Source organism: Centrocercus urophasianus, unplaced genomic scaffold (genome assembly GCF_019232065.1).
Source record: "Centrocercus urophasianus isolate 14NV4802_14NV808 unplaced genomic scaffold, USGS_Curo_1.0 seq_13, whole genome shotgun sequence".
Classification (NCBI taxonomy): domain Eukaryota; kingdom Metazoa; phylum Chordata; class Aves; order Galliformes; family Phasianidae; genus Centrocercus; species Centrocercus urophasianus.
In genome coordinates, this window is record NW_024884475.1 from 50,854,509 (window position 1) to 50,872,858 (window position 18,350).

The following is an 18,350-nucleotide window of genomic DNA, read 5'->3' on the forward strand; positions in this document are numbered from 1 at the left end:
CAGCTTGGAAAGCTTAATGTAGTTCACTTTAATTTAGATGAGGTCAAAGTCTGGTAATGAACAATGATGTGGCAGTTCAGAGAACAACTAAATAAAATTATGGAACCCAAAGCTGCAAAAGAACACCACAGCAATACAGCACCGAAAGACAGAACTAACAGCGGCAAGATCTGCATGGGATTGTGTCAATCTCCCAAAATTATATCAAACCCTCCAGAGCCATTATTAGTAAGTTCAAATAATGTATGTTGTTTTGATATGACCAAAAAAATTTCTAGAACCACTTACAGCCAGTTAATCATTATCGTACAAGGTGCAACTAGTCGATGATAGTCAATGATCAATCAAAATCACGGGTACTTTTGTCACTTCGAAGTAAAACCCAAGCAGTTGAGGCACAGCTGCCACGGCCCCAGCACAATGCAAAGAAAGATGTGGCTGGATACTTACCATTTAACAGTACCTCCTTCCGTTTTTTTATGAAGCAAAGCTTTCCAGAATTCATGGGTTGATTTAATAATTTCAACAGCAAAATCCTAGTTTACATCAAGGAAAAATGTTATGATTTAAAAGGTTATTAAACAGAAAAAAAAAAGACATAGAACTAGTTTATTAAGACACACTGGCTCATGTGTTATTTTAAGGGACCTCCTTTGAGGCCTCATTAAATTTCTGGGAAATATAACAGCATTTTTTATGAAAAAAACTGAGCTTCACTATCTGTCAAACACACTGGCAACATATTCAGGACTTTTCCTCAGTCCGCAGCCAGAAAACAGGAAAGCTGCATGAAAAAACAAAGTCAGCACTAGATGTTAAACAGACACCTACAGCTGCAGAAAATCATACCAGGTCCTAAATGGGACAAAGTGTGTGAGATATGACTCTTCTGTTACGTGTGCACATCAGGGTCAGAGTTAAGGTTTACTCTCCAGTGCAAAATGTGCATTTAGTTCATTAATTGCCCAACCGTTCACTCAAGCATTTGCGACAAACAACGTAACGTTGTCAGCTGCTTAAAGACTTTTGTTTGTTTAAAAACCAAAGTAATATGAAGAGGGGAGGGGGGAACTAAAAAGTGGTAGAATTTTTTTTTAAAAGCCCTCAGTGTTCAGATGATGATATCTTAGACTGAGTAGCAAAAATCTGCCAACAGAACACACACTTCCTAACAAGGAGTGACTTGGCAAAATGCCACTGGAACACTGTGAACTTCACCAGATGTTGGAGCTCAGCCACGGCTGCCTCACCACATCCTGGGTCTCTAGAAATGCTTGAGAATTATTCAAGTGCTCCAAACCAGCTATGTCAGGGCATTTAGTGCCTTGAGCCTGAACTCTGATGGCCTGACAGGGATATACCCCTATTAAACTGTCACTACAGTAGAATTACAGAGCAGGAAAATTTGAAAGAGTAGCTCCTGGGAGAACAAGTGAGAGATCACATTATCCATCCTTACAACTCTACATTTGATTGATTTAAAAGACAGCTTTAGTGCAGAGGGGAGTCGGAGCATCTCTTTAAACAGACAAAACGCGCAAAGCTATCTGTGCTGGTTAAAAGGCATTTTACAACTTTGATAGCACACTGCAGGCTGAACTAGCTGACACATGAACACCATTCATTAGAAACCTGTGATTCTTCGCAAGAAAAAAGTCTACCGAGTGTACAGTACATTATTTGAAACGCATTTTTACTCAGATCACATGTGATTTCCTCTGGAAAAATCTAGGCATTTTATTCAGCAAGGTCTGCTCCCAGGCCCATTCTCCTTTCTGGCCATTTTTCCTACAGGATGTCTAAACAGCCTTTCATTTTTTCTAAAAAAGGTCAAAGTATTTTTTAGCCTTCAAGCCAAAAAACATCTCAAATGTTCAGATCTACCCAGAAAAACCTACACCTTGAACAAATATCAAATATGAAAAAATCTGCAGTCTATTGTCTACCTTGAACTACACAGTCTTGAAAAATGCCAGGAAAATTCATCAATCAAGACTGAAAAAAATATCTGAAAAGACAATCTGTTCATTTCTCTGACAAACAGAATGAAAAAGCTGTGACAAGCAACACAATCCTACACATGTATGTGTAAGTCATATCAGGGCTGGGACTGAATGCTTTCTACAGACTTCCTTTCGTATCATATGAATTTTCTCTGAGTAAAGTGAAAGACAGTAAACATGACTTATTCCTATTCGAATACCTTCATTTAAAAATTATTTTTGTTAATGCTCCTCTCTCTTTCCAATTCCAACAATTCTAGAATGTAACAAAGAGGTCACAGCACAGAAAGATCCATCTTTAATTTTGAATTATCTTTACCTTGTTTTTAAATTCTCCATTAAAAGCGAACTGATTTTCTGGTTTACCATCAGGGACTTTGTAACACCGGAACCAGTCAATCGTAGCTTCAAGGTAACCTGGTTTGTGCTTCCTGACATCATCAATATCTGCAGGTGAAATAAAACAGAACAAAGAAAGAATATGGACCATTTTTTTAACTCAGATTTTTTTTTTTTTTTGCAATTTTTAAAGGCTCAAAGGCTTGCTAAGCAATTTGATTTAACTGAGTACTCTCAAAATTATTGGGGAACTCCACTTTATTACATTAGCTATCCATAGTTGATATTTTATGATTTTAGCACCAGACTAAACAGTTACCTCCTGCTCTTCCTTAATTAAGACCCAAGGGAACAATGAATAGAAAGGCCATACCCATGAAATGAAGAAGAAAACTCCATATTTATAGGTTTCCATCTCAATAGGCACCCTCTTGCAACAATCAGATTAAAATCTGTAAGATTTTAAATCACCACCTCAAAACAAAATAGTCCTCACTCCTCAAAAGTTACATTAAAGGCATCTCTTTGCTCATTAATTCTAAGTTAAACCCATTAGTTACAAGAAGGATATGTTACAGGAGCATTAAACACAAACTTTGCTGAAAATCCCATGGTACCTGCAGACCGTGATAAACCAGATAACCTTTTACCTCTGTAGCTCTACTGTGCAAAGGTGGAAAAGGACACACAGAGCACACATCATCTTTGGGGCACCCTTAGGAGGCAGAAATGAACACTGTCTCAGTGGGTACAGAGTAAGTACTCAGTGCTATTTGAGGGCTATACTGCTAAGCACTTGGTGATCTTAAACACTTCCTATTTCCTTCTGCTGCACATAAACAATTTTACCTGGTTTTCCTGGGAGACTACCACCACTCCTGTCACTTGAAGTGAGGTGGGCTTCACCCATATGAGTATCCACTCTCTGTCAAATTAACTCTCTGACATCATGTTTAAATAGAAAAGCCCTCAGTGCAATTTTTATTCATTGTGATACAAGGATTTTGTCCTTTCTGGAAGCCAAGCACTTTTTTTTGCCAGTGTAGCTCTCTTCTTCACATTTATTTTTCTCCTACAGTCACTCCTGATGGAAATGGGAGCTGACTTTTTATTGTTGTGTGTTATATGCAGTTCTCCATCTATTTCATAACCTCACTCTGCCCAGTCCATCTTCTATGGTATTATTCTCCTCTGCTGTTTTGCAAGTGACTTGCTCCCTTACTGCCTTCCTAGCATCTCAGCTTTCACCACACTGCTCGGCTACTTCATTCTCTTCTCCCATAGATGCATCTCACTTGAAGACAGCTCCTGGCTCGCAGACACTGCTGGTAGATGCTCCTCTGTCTACCCAGCCTTACTCACTGTAATGGATTTCCAGAGGTGCTCAGTCTACCAGATTACCAGCTAGTTATGTTCTTTTTATCTTCAAGTGCCTAAATGTCTTCTTAAAGTCTAGTCTGTGAACCCAAACCAGGACATTTCTAAAGGGAACAGCACTGGACTTTTTCCAGTCTCTTACTACAGACCTCTCAATTCTCTGCAGGTTGCTGAGAGAGATGTCATTTAGACTGAACTGTGAGACCAAACGTGCACAGGAACATACGCTAAGTACTCATAGGCATCTGATAGATACCACTCCCAAATTCCTCTGGATCATACATTATCGAAAGAATGAAGTACAAAACCTTGTAGAACCCAAGGTACATTTTTGCTTCTGCACACACTTAATAGAGCTACGTGTTTATGGACTTGAGTAAAACACATTTTGAACTTGGCTGCTGGCCATGTGCCTATAGAAGATTAGGGAGTTTCACTGGCAGAATCCCAGAGAAAAAGCAAGGGCACATAAGGCTGTGCTGGAGGCAGGTCTTCTAAGCTAGAATGCACATTTAAGAGTACAAGAACATTTCCACAGTTGTGAGATCAACAAAGAACAAATGATTTAGAAAACAGTCATCTTGTTCAGAGGCAAGATGCTTCATTCAGGCTCTAATAAAACAACAGCTCCAATTCAAGCCAGGCTCCAGCACATGATCCTGTTCTCTCTCTGAAGAAGCGAACATCCTTCCTCCCATCTTGACCCCTCGTGATTTCCTCCTCTTGCAAGGTCTGAACACACATTTTCTAATACTTACTGAAGAGATACTGTAAAGTCTGTAAAGCAAACCAGTCTGCTGAAGCAATTTCCTAGACTCCCAGTGGTGGATGAACTCCAGGTTTCTGTCTCCAGACACTGCTTAAATTCAAGCATGCTTTCTCAGACTGCTGCTCCTTTTTTTCTGGTTCCTGTTCCAATAAACCTCTCACCTAACTCTGCCTCTCCGTTCTTCTTACTAGGTCATTTGCCTCCTACTCCCACAAACACTGTTCAACAGAAGTGCTTTATTGTTTATTTGTACAAAACTACCAAGTGACACGTGAGCCCCTGGCATTCCTTATTTATAGGCTTTGTCGATGTTTGTTTAGAGGACCCAAATAACAGAAAAGGCTTTGGAGCAAGACTATTACCTCCTTAACACAAGGACATTGACCTTCATGGGCAGAATCGTCTCTGTGAATTTCACTTTCTCACTACTGGAAAATACCTGGCATAGGTAAAACAAATCAGGCCCATGCAATGCTGTACCATCACACAGCCTCTGAAGTACTAAATGTTGTATATTGTGTTTCTGAGTGTTTAAGAGGGATAGTGGTTGCTCGTATTTCCTTAGCTCCACCCAAACCACTCTCCAACTCAGCCAACCCTTCCCATGTTTTATTTATCTTTTCCTTATTATGATTGCTAGCTACAGAGCACCAAATGGACCTTAAACTGTTGACTAAAAAAAGAAAGTTGTATTATAATGGGAGTTGGTGGACAAGCAGCAGGAGAAAAGGCAACTTAAAAAATAAATAAATAAAAATCAACCCTGTTGCTGTGGAGTCCACACACAGCACAAAATAAAGGCAAACTGCAGCTCTCCCATCACTCAACAGCTACCTCTCTGGTTTATTAAAAAGCACCACGGACAAGCATGTCTCCCATTTTCTTTGAAATCCAACCAGCATCTTTGGGGTACCAAGTGGAAGTAGAGACAAATATCTTCAGACAACAGAAGAGCAAGCAAAGAAAAGTAAAAGGAAATATAATAATCTGTACAGAGATTTTGTACATTAATACCTATAGAAATGAGCTGCATATCATGAGAGAGACACAAACAAACAAGAGATAAATGTCTTCTCCATAGCAGACACTGTCCTTGATCTTACCCTTCCTCTGACTTGGGTACTCCCACTGATAGCAAAGGAGGCTAAGCATGAATGGGAGCAATAAGCATGTACTTGGTCAAATGTGACTTCATCACTGCAAGCCCTCAGCGTGGCAGAAGACAGAAAGGTCAAGCTCCTGCAGGCACATTTTCAGCACATATATCCAGCAGGTACTATGGGGAGATTTCTTTACACTGCCTACACACAACCACCACAGGTCCCATTTTTCTGGGCAGCAAAGTTAAGCAACAAGGATTAAAAAAATGGCTAATCATGTTAAAGGCTGCAATTCAGCCTCAATAATAAAAATCTCGAGAGTCTGGCACAAACAACTGCTGCTAGCTCTCTGTCAAAGGAGCAAGCCAATGCAAATGCAGCTCCCAGTTTTATCAGGCTTTACAAAAGGGAGTGACAAAAGCATTTGTACAAAACTACCATTTTTAGTATGACAGATGCTTCTTCTTGCAAGCGAAGCTAAAACAACATGCTAGCAGCAAGCTTTTTTTTTTAGCAAGGTCTGTAGGAAGACAGGACATATGTTTTTAATAACATCTTATAAACATTCACAGGAAGCAGCAGCTACATTCCATATAAAGGCATTGGTGTATTTTGTGCAGCATGGTGTGAGGGAGTAGGAGGGGGAGCCCTAGTACAGATAATTAATTCCTTTATATTTAATGCTTACACAAATCCACAACAAAGGTTTTCATGGCCTCTGCTGCTGCTCTGCATATAAATACACTCATATGCAAGAGTATAAAACAACATACCGGTCAAAATGTGCAATATACTTGATTTTTGCCATTCGGGGCTTGATCATGTAAATTCAAAAAAGCCAATCTTGAGTTGTACATTGGGAAAGAAGCATGACAATGTATCACAGTTAATTACATCACTACCAGCAAACTGCAGTACAACAAAGCTGGTAGAAATCACCAACTTTGGTTTAATGTATTTGGGGATCTTTCCACCAAGCAATAGTATATAACGGTTGCTAAAATCCCAGGCCAGTAAATCACCCCAGAAATGCCATCCAGCATACACAATTGGCCCAATTCACCTTGGGCAGACAAAACAACCTCTTGAAAGTCAGACCTTTCGTAAGTTGCTTCAACTGTCGGTCACTTTCAGAACCTCTTTTCCAACATGAAGATGCTGCATACATTCAGACCAAATTACAGCACCAAAACAGGGCTCATCCTTTCTAAACCCACAGAATCACAGAATCACAGAATCACCCGGGTTGGAAGGGACCTCAAGGATCATGTAGTTCCAACCCCCCTGCCTAGCAGGGCCACCAAACACACACATTCAGATCAGGTTGCCCAGGACCCCGTCCAATCTGGCCTTAAACACATCCAAGGATGGGGCATCCACAACCTCCCTGGGCAGCCCGTTCCAGGGCCTAACCACTCTCCTTGTATAGAACTTCCCCCTAACATCCAACCTAAATCTTCCCTCCTTCAACTTGGATCCATTTCCCCTAGTCCTGCTGTTGTCAGCCCTTTTGAAGAGTTTACTCCCCTCGTGGGTGTAGGTTCCCTTCAGGTATTGATAGGCTGCAATGAGGTCACCCCGCAGCCTTCTCTTCTCCAGGCTGAACAAGCCCAACTCCCTCAGCCTGTCCTCATAGGGGAGGTGCTCCAGCCCCCTGATCATCTTAGTCGCCCTCCTCTGGACCCTTTCCAAAATCTCAATGTCTTTCTTGTACTGAGGGCTCCACACCTGGACACAGTACTCCAGATGGGGCCTCACAAGAGCCGAGTAGAGAGGGACGATCACCTCCCTGTCCCTGCTGACCACCCCTCTCCTGATGGAGCCCAGGATCCCATTTGCCTTTCGAGCTGCCAGAGCGCACTGCTGGCTCATGTTCAGTCTCTCGTCCATCAGGACCCCCAGGTCCTTCTCTGCCGAGCTGCTCTCAAGGACCACTCCTCCCAGCCTGTACGGGTGCCTGGGGTTCTTCCGGCCCAAATGCAAAACCTTGCACTTTGCCGTGTTGAACCTCATTAGGTTCACCCGAGCCCAGCCCTCCAGCCTGTCGAGGTCCCTCTGAATGGCATCCCTTCCTTCCACCGTATCAACCGCACCACTCAGCTTGGTGTCGTCAGCAAACTTGCTGAGGGTGCACTCAATTCCCTCATCGATGTCATTAATAAAGATGTTAAAGAGCACCGGTCCCAAGACAGACCCTTGGGGGACACCACTTGTTACCGGCCTCCACCTGGACATAGAGCCATTGACCACCACCCTCTGTCTGCGGCCTTTCAACCAGTTTCTTACCCATCGGGTCGTCCACCCATCAAATCCACTTCCCTCCAATTTGGAGATGAGGATGTGGTGGGGGACCATGTCAAAGGCCTTGCTCAGGTCCAGGTAAATGACATCAGTCGCCTTCCCTTCGTCCACCAATGCCGTCACTCCATCATAGAAGGACACATCAGATATACATGTGAATTTCAGAGCATTAAATTCAATCCAAATTACACGACGAGCAGACAGGCAGCCTTTCCAGTCCAAGAATCTGCTTCTTCTCTTGGCCGGTATGCTACATTTTAAAAAAAGCCAGGTCTATTATACTGCCAAGATTTAGTGTTTCAGGGCACAGGGAGTCTCTTAGGCCCTTTCTCAGATCCTTGTCTGAAGCAACTTTGTTGGTCTGTTAATAACCATCTGGCTAGCAATTGCTTGAGCAGAAAGACAACACAGTGGTTTCCAGGTATCACAAAGACAGATCTTACTGAACCAAATAAAAACATCTAGATATTAGACTAAATGAAGGTTTCTCATATAGACAGCTGCATCTCATGTGCAGCTTATATCAAGAGATTGTCTTTGCACCCACCCATATTAAGTCCTATAAAAGCAAACTCATTACATTCCAAAAGTCTCTGCTTTTCCCACTGATGACACAGCTCCCAATCCAGCAGGTGTTGAGTATTGCTTATCATTCCTGCGTACTGCCACTACAAACCAGAGCTTTTTACTGCTCTGCATGAAATAGGGAGTTCTAGGCAGGGATTCCAATTTAAAACAGTATTTATCCATAAACGCCTGCAGGACAAAATACAGTGGAGAGCTATGAATAAACAATGAGGACCGCTCAGAAGTTGGGACTGCTCAGTTGTAAGTTCTGCGAAGTCTCAGGAAAATCAATTGCACTTATGAGAACGATCACAGTCCCTGAAGGAGAATATACAGAGTGCCTGGGGTGTGCTTAAAGCAGCAAGTGGAGTTAACATACTGCGTGGGCTCAGGATGGGGTTTACAAGTAATCACCACTCCAGAGTCTTAGAATTATCTTCTCCAAATGTTCACTGGGGGCTGTGCACATACTGAGCTGAAAGCAAACATGATGATTCTCTGTTCAATTCAAAATGTTTAGCAAATGATGCTAAAACAACTGGACAGACTTGGCCTCATCTTCCCCCAGGAGGCCACTACTGATAACATAGCAGCACGTCAATTATTGAGGGAGATATCAGTTTTATCCACAGCTGCTGTCCCTTTATGCAGAAATAACTAACATCTTCAGGAAAGGGAAAAAAGATCATAAAAAGATATACTGTATTGCCTACTCCAACAGATTTGCTTGTTTTTAGAACAAAGAAGGATTGCTGTTAAACACTGCAAGCTAGTCATGTTTTTTTGGTTTTTTTTTTGTTTTTGTTTTTTTTGTTTTTTGTTTTTGTTTTTTTTTAAATACAGGACTAACTCCAACCCTGAAAGGAAATCATGTTAAACTAGGTAAATATTTTTCTATGATCTGAACCTCAGAAAGGCAGATCTTCTTGAAATTTTGCTTCCATTCTCTGATAAGAAAGCATATGCACAGCCATTACAGGCGAGGGTTTGCATTTAAAAAAAGACAAACTCTCACTCCCTTGCTAAACAAACCAAAGCTAACAGCTAACACACATCAGTCATAACCTGTACAAAAACAAATACAATACAACCAACCTTCTGTTTTAGAACAAAGCTACTTAATCCAGTGTTATAAACTCTCTGTTTTATTCCTACTACTCAGTTGAACTCTTTTAAAATTCTTTCATCCACTTTTCTGATGAAACTCCCACAAATTATTTAGGAAAAAAATATGAAAATAAACAGAAAAAATTACAGAAATAAAATGCTCATTATTTGTCTTTAAACTACTGACATTTATATCACATCCCAATAAAAACTACAGGGAGGGTTAAATTGAAACGAACAGTAACAGCAAACGGTTAACTACTATTTCCCCAAGCTGAACTTCTCAATCTCTAACTGCAAAAATAGTTAGTCATAAGGACTATACGTAATTTATCTGCCCCACGACTTCAATCACTATCAACCCAAGAGTTTCCTTTTCCTCATTTCCTCTTCTCCCCTTTTTCTCCTGCAACTATCTCCACCTCAAAGCAACCTGCAAGAAAACTGAGAATGAAAGGCCAGGCCAGTGATGCATCCACTTTACATTCAGAAACCAGGAAAAAGACTCAGTGGCTGAGAAACACAATTCCTCAAAATTACTGGATACCCCTACTCCCAAAGAAAGGCTATTCTGTGCCTTGGTGAGATCTGCCAACAAAGAACAGGCTCTGACCACGAAGACTTGATGGTACATATGATTTCTGATCTCTTAACAGCCATTAACTGCCAGACAAAGCTCACATAATTCTCATGAATCTCAGAATAACTGCACTCGATAGAATGAAGCTCTGTTTATCCAGAGGAGAGTTGTACCTTATCTGTGCCATAAAAGCCTAACTCCCTCCAGCTTTAATGTATTTATATCCTCTTCTTAAAAAGAGAAGCAAAATTATACCTCTCATTTTATTCAAACTACTGCACACGTTTTACTTAGTGAGCTCCATTTGGATACCAAAAGCATAGTCATAAGGAGGAAGACTGCACAGAATACTTCATCATGCAAAGCCAATCATCTGCAAGGCCAAGAGAAGGCTACATCAAAAGTTCACTTTCCAAATTTCCAAGTTAATAGGAGAAACCTTACTGTCTATATTAGCAACAATCCCTGGTAGTAACACAGATACAAGTCACAAAACACTGGAAATGCTTCATCAACAAGGAAAACAGCAGTGTGCTATGCAATCTGAGTGGATAAACATGTACTACTACAATGGAGATAAGACTAATTTTAGGAGATCTCTTTCAGAATGAATTGTCCCTGAAGACAGAAGACTTTCAGTACATCAAGTCCTCCGAAAATCTTCATCTACCTTTCCAAAAGTTCAGTATGAAAACATACATGCCCACTTTGAGGGAAGCATTTAAATTTAAACAGTGAAAAAAGAAAATTTTTTGTCTCTTGGCTGTCTGTATCCTCTTGTCCTGGGTGGTGTAAACTCAGGTATAGCCATTCAGATGGGTGACATAACTTGCATTAAGAAAGTTAAAAATGCTTACCATTAATTTTCTGGGCTTCTGGGTCATCCACACCAATGGCAATTATCTTCCAATCTGTCTCTCCTTCATCAAGTAGAGCTAAAACACCCAAGACCTTCACCTGAACAACCTCACCAGAAGAGCGAACCTAGAACAGAATATAATAATAAAAATATGTGAAAAACGCTTTCTGGAATTTCTCTTCCAACAAAATGGTTTAGTATCTGTTTGGCCAGCAGCTAACAACGTTGCAAGATAGACCTTCAAACCCAGTACACGTCAGTCTTGTCCCAGCCTTGCTGATCTTAAACTTTCAATTCTCCAGCCAATATTTATTTAAGGAGATAACACAAGCTAGAATATTTTCCTTCTCCTCTATCCCACCTTCCTCATCTTCACCCCAATCTGCAAGTTAAAAGTGTCTCTCAAGCATTTTCTAGCTCCTTCCTGCCCTTTAACTCCCCGCTTTCTCTACTCTTTTTCATCTGTCTCTTGCTGTTCCTTCCTCTAGACTCCAGCATATGCACACACACAGACACACACTGTATACTCTCTTACCCAAAAATATTAGCACAACTTTTTTTTGCATGTTCCTTGGAACTTCCTTCCTATCAGATAACATTCCCCTATAACACTCTCTGGACCCCTTGAAATTCAGCTTCAGATTCCCTTCCTCACGTGAAATTACGTTTGCTGAGGTCACCAGTTAAATTTCGTCTTGCCTTAGGTAGCCCAGGAGATCCCTCTTTCAAAACCTTTTATGTTATTATCCCATCTTTGGTACCACAGCAGATTAATCCATTCTTTGCTGCGTCCAGATAAAGAGGATTTTATTCCAGTGTGCTAAGCCTTCCTTTTATACCTACTGACAGTGTTTACTGTGCTTCTTTTTCACCCACCCACTCCATACCTTATAACTGCAATGGGTTCTTCTCCTCTACAGAAGGAGGGTCTATCTCTGCTCCATCCATGAGAAAACTGAAATTTAACCCCTTTTTGGGGCTGACCTTTTAATCTTATTTGTGTGACACTGCCATATTTCCTCATCTTTTAGTAACTCAGCTTTATCTCTAGTGCTGACAGCTGGGGAAAAAGAAGGAAGTCCTCTCCTTCCTTCCTCAAAATCTTAACTCTCTTTTCCTTCATTCAAAACTCTCTGCCCAGCCACAAAACTCCAAGAACTCCAATATTCTCCTTTATCCAGCACTCAGACTTCTCCAAATATCTTCCTACTTCACAAAGTACAAATACTGCTCTCTTATCTATTATCAGACCTATCAGACATATTTTAGTCATCCCAAGATTGACTATCACCTTTTCTTGGTTCCCACCAGCCATTCTCTTTCAAAACCTTTAGCCAAAAGCTGTAGCATGAAATTAATCTTGACAGTGACAAACCTTTGAACCTATCTCACAAACATCAATGGGATCATTATCCCCACAGCATCCTGTAATGTTATCTGTATGGTTTGGATCTTCCCAGGTCTGTCAATGGAAGAAGAATTGAGAGTTACCAACTGATCTGCAATTACTATTCATCTAACCACTAAATTACTGAGTGGTTATAAAAACACCAATTGAAAAGTCAGCTTACTGCGAGCAGACTTACTCAATCAGAAAAGAAAAAATTAAACCAATCAACCAACCAAAACTCTGGACAACCAACTGACTGAGGATAGGTAACAGCAACAAATAGATCAACTCTGTTTAAGACAGAACAGGCACTTCATGAAATAGCAGTGATTAAGCCAGAAGAGGACCTAGAATATATATAAAAATATAAAAACATATATATAAAAATTTATATATGCATATATATATATATTTTTGTTATCAGTACTTGTGGGCTTAAACTCAGATACCCTACAATCAGATTCTTAATATATTCTTTAGATGTCCCTGCACTAGCATACGTTCTCTTCAAAATCATCTAGACTTTGAGCTGACTAAGTTACTAGGTATGGTACTGTCAGCATCCAATTTTTTGAAGTTTTGAATTTAGGTCTGAAATACTCGTGAGAGTTTTTGCATACACAGATGTACACATACCCAAGAACAGCTAGCAATTGAGACTAAGGAAGGTTCCCTGAGAGGTAAATTCAAATCTCTGCTTTAAACTCTGTATGAACAAGGAATCATAACCACATTAGTATAACCTAATTACAAGACCAGTCCTTGTTTTGTCTCTTGGAATGAAAGGCACGATTCTACAGCTGAGAAGTTTTTTCTGGCAAGAATTTTAAGACAAATGAGCTTTTGCTGAAAAGGTGTTAGAAAATATTTTACATGGTCAAGCCTTCAGCTCATATTCTTGTTCTTGAGAGCCTGACTGATGCTAAAAGGTAGAACTGAAAAGGAAATGCTCAAGTATGTAGACAGCAGTATTACCAAAAAAAAAAAAAAAAAAAAAAAATCACTTAAGTGGAGCGAGGGGAGAATTTCAATTTAAAACTTATTTTTCCAGTACTCTTCCAAAGCACTTTTTCTTTTAAGACCTCATTATATCAATGCCATTCTCCAGACCAGCTGTACTTCTCCACCTGCAGTTCCCATAAAAACAGAGGAATAGATCAGGAATGGCAGTATTCTCTGGACAGGAAAGCAACTCCTGCAATAATGATAATCCTAATGACATTTTCCTTCCTTGTTCCAGGGTGTAAAACAGCAGTCACAAATACATATCTCCCTTGTACGTGACAGCGAAACGTCTGGCAACTGCTGACATTGATGAAAAGTCCTCTTAAGATAATGGATAAATAGAACTGGATCAGGCTCTGAGTTAGTGACAGCTGCTACTAAGAAACTGGAGGATAATCTAGACTTCAACAATTGGATGCGTTAGGATCCAAACAACCTTTTCAAGTCATTACAGAAAAGAAAAATTACTATCATCTCCAGCCCTGTTACCGACAAGGTAGTAAGGGGAGCTAAATGCATTTCCTAGGGTCTGTTTTATCAGTCCAGCAAAATGCACATCATTCAGCAGATTATTCAGATGTTTAATTTAATTTTGTACTAAGGAGTAAACAAATTTCAAAGTGTTAAATGGATTTGTTTTGTTGTTCTTAGCAATACCTAACTGGAAACTATCTACTGAGACTGCTAACTGGATAAGGACTTCATTGCTATGCTCCACCCCCTACCTAGTATCTCCTTTTCAGGGATGAAATGCGTAAGTACATTTTCACAAGTAAATTTTCACTGCTTTAAGTGTAATAAAAAGAAACTATCTTTTCTAGCTCCGTCGTGTCCTTCAATACTGTCTTAACATTAATGTGCTATTCAGAGAAATGAAAAACAATTGTTTAAAACTTTAATTATGTCAAAAACTTCAGCCATTAGTTTTTGGTTTGCGTGTGTTCAAGAAGACTCAAACACAGTTTTGAAAGTGCCACAATCAGTAAAGTCTTCCAGTTCAGAGCAAAGTTAGCTAAGGCAGTTGAGGTTTAACCTAAAGAAAGATAAGGCATCTTGTTCCTCTTTCTTAAAGACATTAAGAAATCCTGATTAACATTTATGCTGCAATACATGGAGATCCTAAATGAGTTGGTTTTTTTGTTTTTTTGTTTTTTTTTTGTCTTGCTTAAACAGGAAAAGGCTACTTCAAGAAGTATTTCTGACTTGATTTGTCAGATTTAGAGTTGCCTAAGGGCCAGAGTTTATGTTCTCATAATACTCAAGAGTGGAGCTAGCAGACATCTGGCAAGCAGAGTAGTAGAGATCAGGCATATATTGTAAGGATGAGGAAGGTGCATGGGAATGCTTCATTTACTTGTTGTGAAAGATTAGGACTACTTCCTCAGCTGTATTTATTTGAGCCATGCCTTAGCTGCTGGAACTGTGGTGCTGGACTTCAGCACCAGTAGATTCTCTATGGACTCAGCGCCCAGAGAGGTGGTGGATGCCCCATCCCTGGAGACAGCCAAGGTCAGGCTGGAGGGGCTCTGAGCACCTGATGAAGCTGTAGGTGTCCCTGTTCAGTGCAGGGGGGTTGGACCAGATGGCCTTTAAGGGTCCCTTCCATCTCAAATAATTCTGTGATTCTATGAACAAGTTTTCTTGAACGGCCATGATAATTTAATTCTGTAACTACAATTCACAGACTGAATTGCAAACTGAAGATTCAAAATTTCTTGATCATTTAACTCCCTCCTGAAACAGAGCTCATATTTACACCCACACCCAAATTCTGATGAAAATTTATGATGACAATAAAGCCTTACATAAAAAAATTCTAATTTCCAAATTATCAAAGAGAAACATCCCTCTTGCAGCTGATCTGCATTCAGGCAGTACTCAAGATTTACAAGGCAATTTACACAGAAGACAGAAAACTTTCACCATTATAACAAAAATGTTACCTGAGGGAGAGCACCATAATTCCATATATAACCCTTGTGAGGAAAGATATTTGCCACATATCGAGGCTTGCCTTTCTTTGTATCTTGTTTAATGGGATTCAACGGCTCCTCAGTGGCAATCTAAGCAGATCATGAAAGACAAAGAGAAAGAGAGAACTGTAAAACAAAAAGCAATTCATTCAGTATCCAACCATTCAGCTCCATCTGAGAGCATGTGCTTGTGGTTTGAGGAGTATTAATAGTCTGACGGCCCCACAGTAAATCTCAAGGGTCATGTTCAAAAAGTTGCTTATTAAGGTTTTAAATAATGCTGTGAAGTATGCAGAGGAATTATTTCTAGAAGAGAAAGACATAAATTTATAAGGAGACAGTCACGGTCAATCGAATACTGAAAAGAACTTGCTCTTTATGGTACAATTTCAACAGAAATACAAATGGTGGAACAAGTTCTTCAGACAACAAGGGCTTTGACAGCAACAGGGGAATTATTCCATCATCCTCACACCCACCCCCCAGCCACTGCTCTCCTACTGCATGCATCCCTTCTCTCCATCGCTTCTAAGCATACAGAAGCCTTTTGGTGAGGACATGTTCTGTGCAGGCACTACATGACAACTTCATGTTAGTTTTGGAACAAATTAAATTAGCATTAGAAGGCATTCTTACAACTGAAGCAGCACTCCTGGAAAGACTGGACTAATTATTACAAAAGAGTTTATTACTGTCATAATCCTTCTACTACCTCAAATATAAACCCAGCAGCCTATCTACTTAATTCACTTGAACTGCCCTTTTGCCACTCCACATCACAACAAAAACCCACACTAGCTTGACTCACCTGGATGCTGTCATATCTGTTAAGGGCTTGGAGCACGTGCTGGTTCAGGCCATACACATGGGCACACAGCACTTAGTTCACATCCATTTTAAAACATCCTTACAATTTAACTAAAACACCAAAAGCAAAGTCATCCTAAAGGAATTCAAACTGTTTGGGCCACAATGCCCTGTCAGTAATGCACATTTATTCCATGAATAAGCCCTCCCACACTTATTTTCACACCTGATATCACTGCTTCTTGTCATAACCTAACAGGGAAGATGGGGAACCTGGGATTACGACAGAAATGGAGCTCAGTTATGGTTTTTCTTGATATAAACTGAGGCAAAGAAGATAAAGTGACAACAGTAGGCAGAGGGCCAATAATGTCTCATAAACAGCACCTTCAGTAAAATCAAGGGAAGGACAAGAGAAATGCAACAAATGTAGCAGTGCAATACATTCTTTCAACAGCAAGGTTCAATTTCCTACAGTCTCCCTTCCAAGCAAGGGTGCCTCAGCATAGAGACAGAGAAGGGCTGGTATTGTCATCTTACCACAGTCTGTGCTGAAGGACTTACAGGACACAACAGCAAAGCAGGTCAACTCTCTGTCCTAACAAAGAAACTTCCAGGTATATTAAAACGTGTGTATTATGTCTGCTATGCTATCAAGCCAGAAAACATCCAAATCCAGTATTTCTGAATCTATCAGGACAACAAATCTTTCTCCCCTCAAAGTAACATACCAAGAGAAGGGGAGAGAGAGCAAAACTGGAAAACTGAACTCAGATTCCTCAACAAACCTTCATCTTACAATACAAGCCAATTATCCTAAGCAATCCTTTTTCTAAAATAACAACAAAGGTGGTAAAGACAGTTCAAATGATATTCCAGCATCAGGGAAAAAGAGAAAAGGTTCTGAACAAAGAGGCTGGGGAGGTTTTTCAGGGTTATTTTTAGTTATCAAAATAGTTCATCAGCTAACTCACAAAATTTCTTGAAACCATCTGGAAAACATTTCCAAAACTAACATGAATGTTCAGAAAGACAGAAAATACCCTTATGAGATAAGCTTTCACAAAATCTGTAGATGAAGCATTACTTAGCTTCTACATTGTAACAGCAGAGGAACAACTCACCCAGCTCTACTGTTAAAATAACTGCAGAAGGACATACTTTGTATGAGTGAGGACCTAATGCGTTTTTTTGTCAAAAGGAAACTTCCTTTATTTGTCACCTCATTTGTCAGGAGGCTGCTATTACACAATAGGAAGTGAGAGGAATTCAATCCTAGAATGGTTTGAGATGAAAGGGGCCCTGGTCCAACCTCCCTGCATTGAACAGGGACACTTACAGCTCCATCAGGCTCTCAGAGCCCCTCCAGCCTGACCCTGGCTGTCTCCAGGGATGGAGCACCCACCAGCTCTATGAGCAACCTGTGCCAGTGCCTCAGATCCTCTGCCCTGAGTGTTTCGTGAGTGAGCAGGACTAAAGGTAAGTGGTAAGACAGTGTTCTGCAGCCCAGCACCCCAGAATCTGCTGCAGGTATGCAGTATCCTGCAGTCAGACGGCTGTCAGGAAGGAATACCTGCAGAATGGGAACAGAATTCCAGCCTCAGAGCTTTCTATAATCACACCGGCAATGTCTGTATGCACAACTTCAAGTTAATATTTTAACAAACTAAAAACAATATCTATAAAGAGCAATCCACACTGATTAAACTCCAAATACTGGAACCCACTGTATTGTCACTACTTTCATAAATACCTATATATTCAAGTATTTTTCTTAATTACCTCCATTTTTGCATTTGTCCAACGAGGCACTTCTACAACCATATTAAATAGGACCTAAAATAAAAACAATTAAAGAACTGAAAATAAAATCCACTTAGCAAGTAATATTTTCCAATTAAAAAAATTCTCTGTGTCTGGCTGCAACATACAACAAATCCCTCTATTGCAGCTGCTTTTACTTAAGTACAATTTGTTTAGCTCCTCACAGTAATATTCAGCCTCCTCAGTTCATCCTTCACCCATTCACCTCTAAGAATATGAATGAATAATGGAAATACACAGTTGTTCTTGTTCCAGTACCAGTATTGCTCTTCACAGAATGTTAAATAAGCCCATAGAATGGTTCACCAGAAGGCAGGATTCTGTCCACTAGTCAAAAAAGATTAACATT

At 40.2% G+C, this 18,350-nt stretch overlaps 1 protein-coding gene across 1 annotated transcript in view; it reads right to left on the reverse strand.

The window, feature by feature from the left end:
* PPA2 (inorganic pyrophosphatase 2) overlaps positions 1 to 18,350 on the reverse strand; it is a 45,455-nt gene that overhangs the window by 7,300 nt on the left and 19,805 nt on the right. Inside the window, 6 exon segments of the mRNA XM_042812473.1 lie at positions 451 to 536; positions 2,323 to 2,450; positions 11,001 to 11,127; positions 12,378 to 12,464; positions 15,341 to 15,460; positions 17,960 to 18,013. Coding sequence (XP_042668407.1) covers positions 451 to 536; positions 2,323 to 2,450; positions 11,001 to 11,127; positions 12,378 to 12,464; positions 15,341 to 15,460; positions 17,960 to 18,013 — 602 coding nt within the window.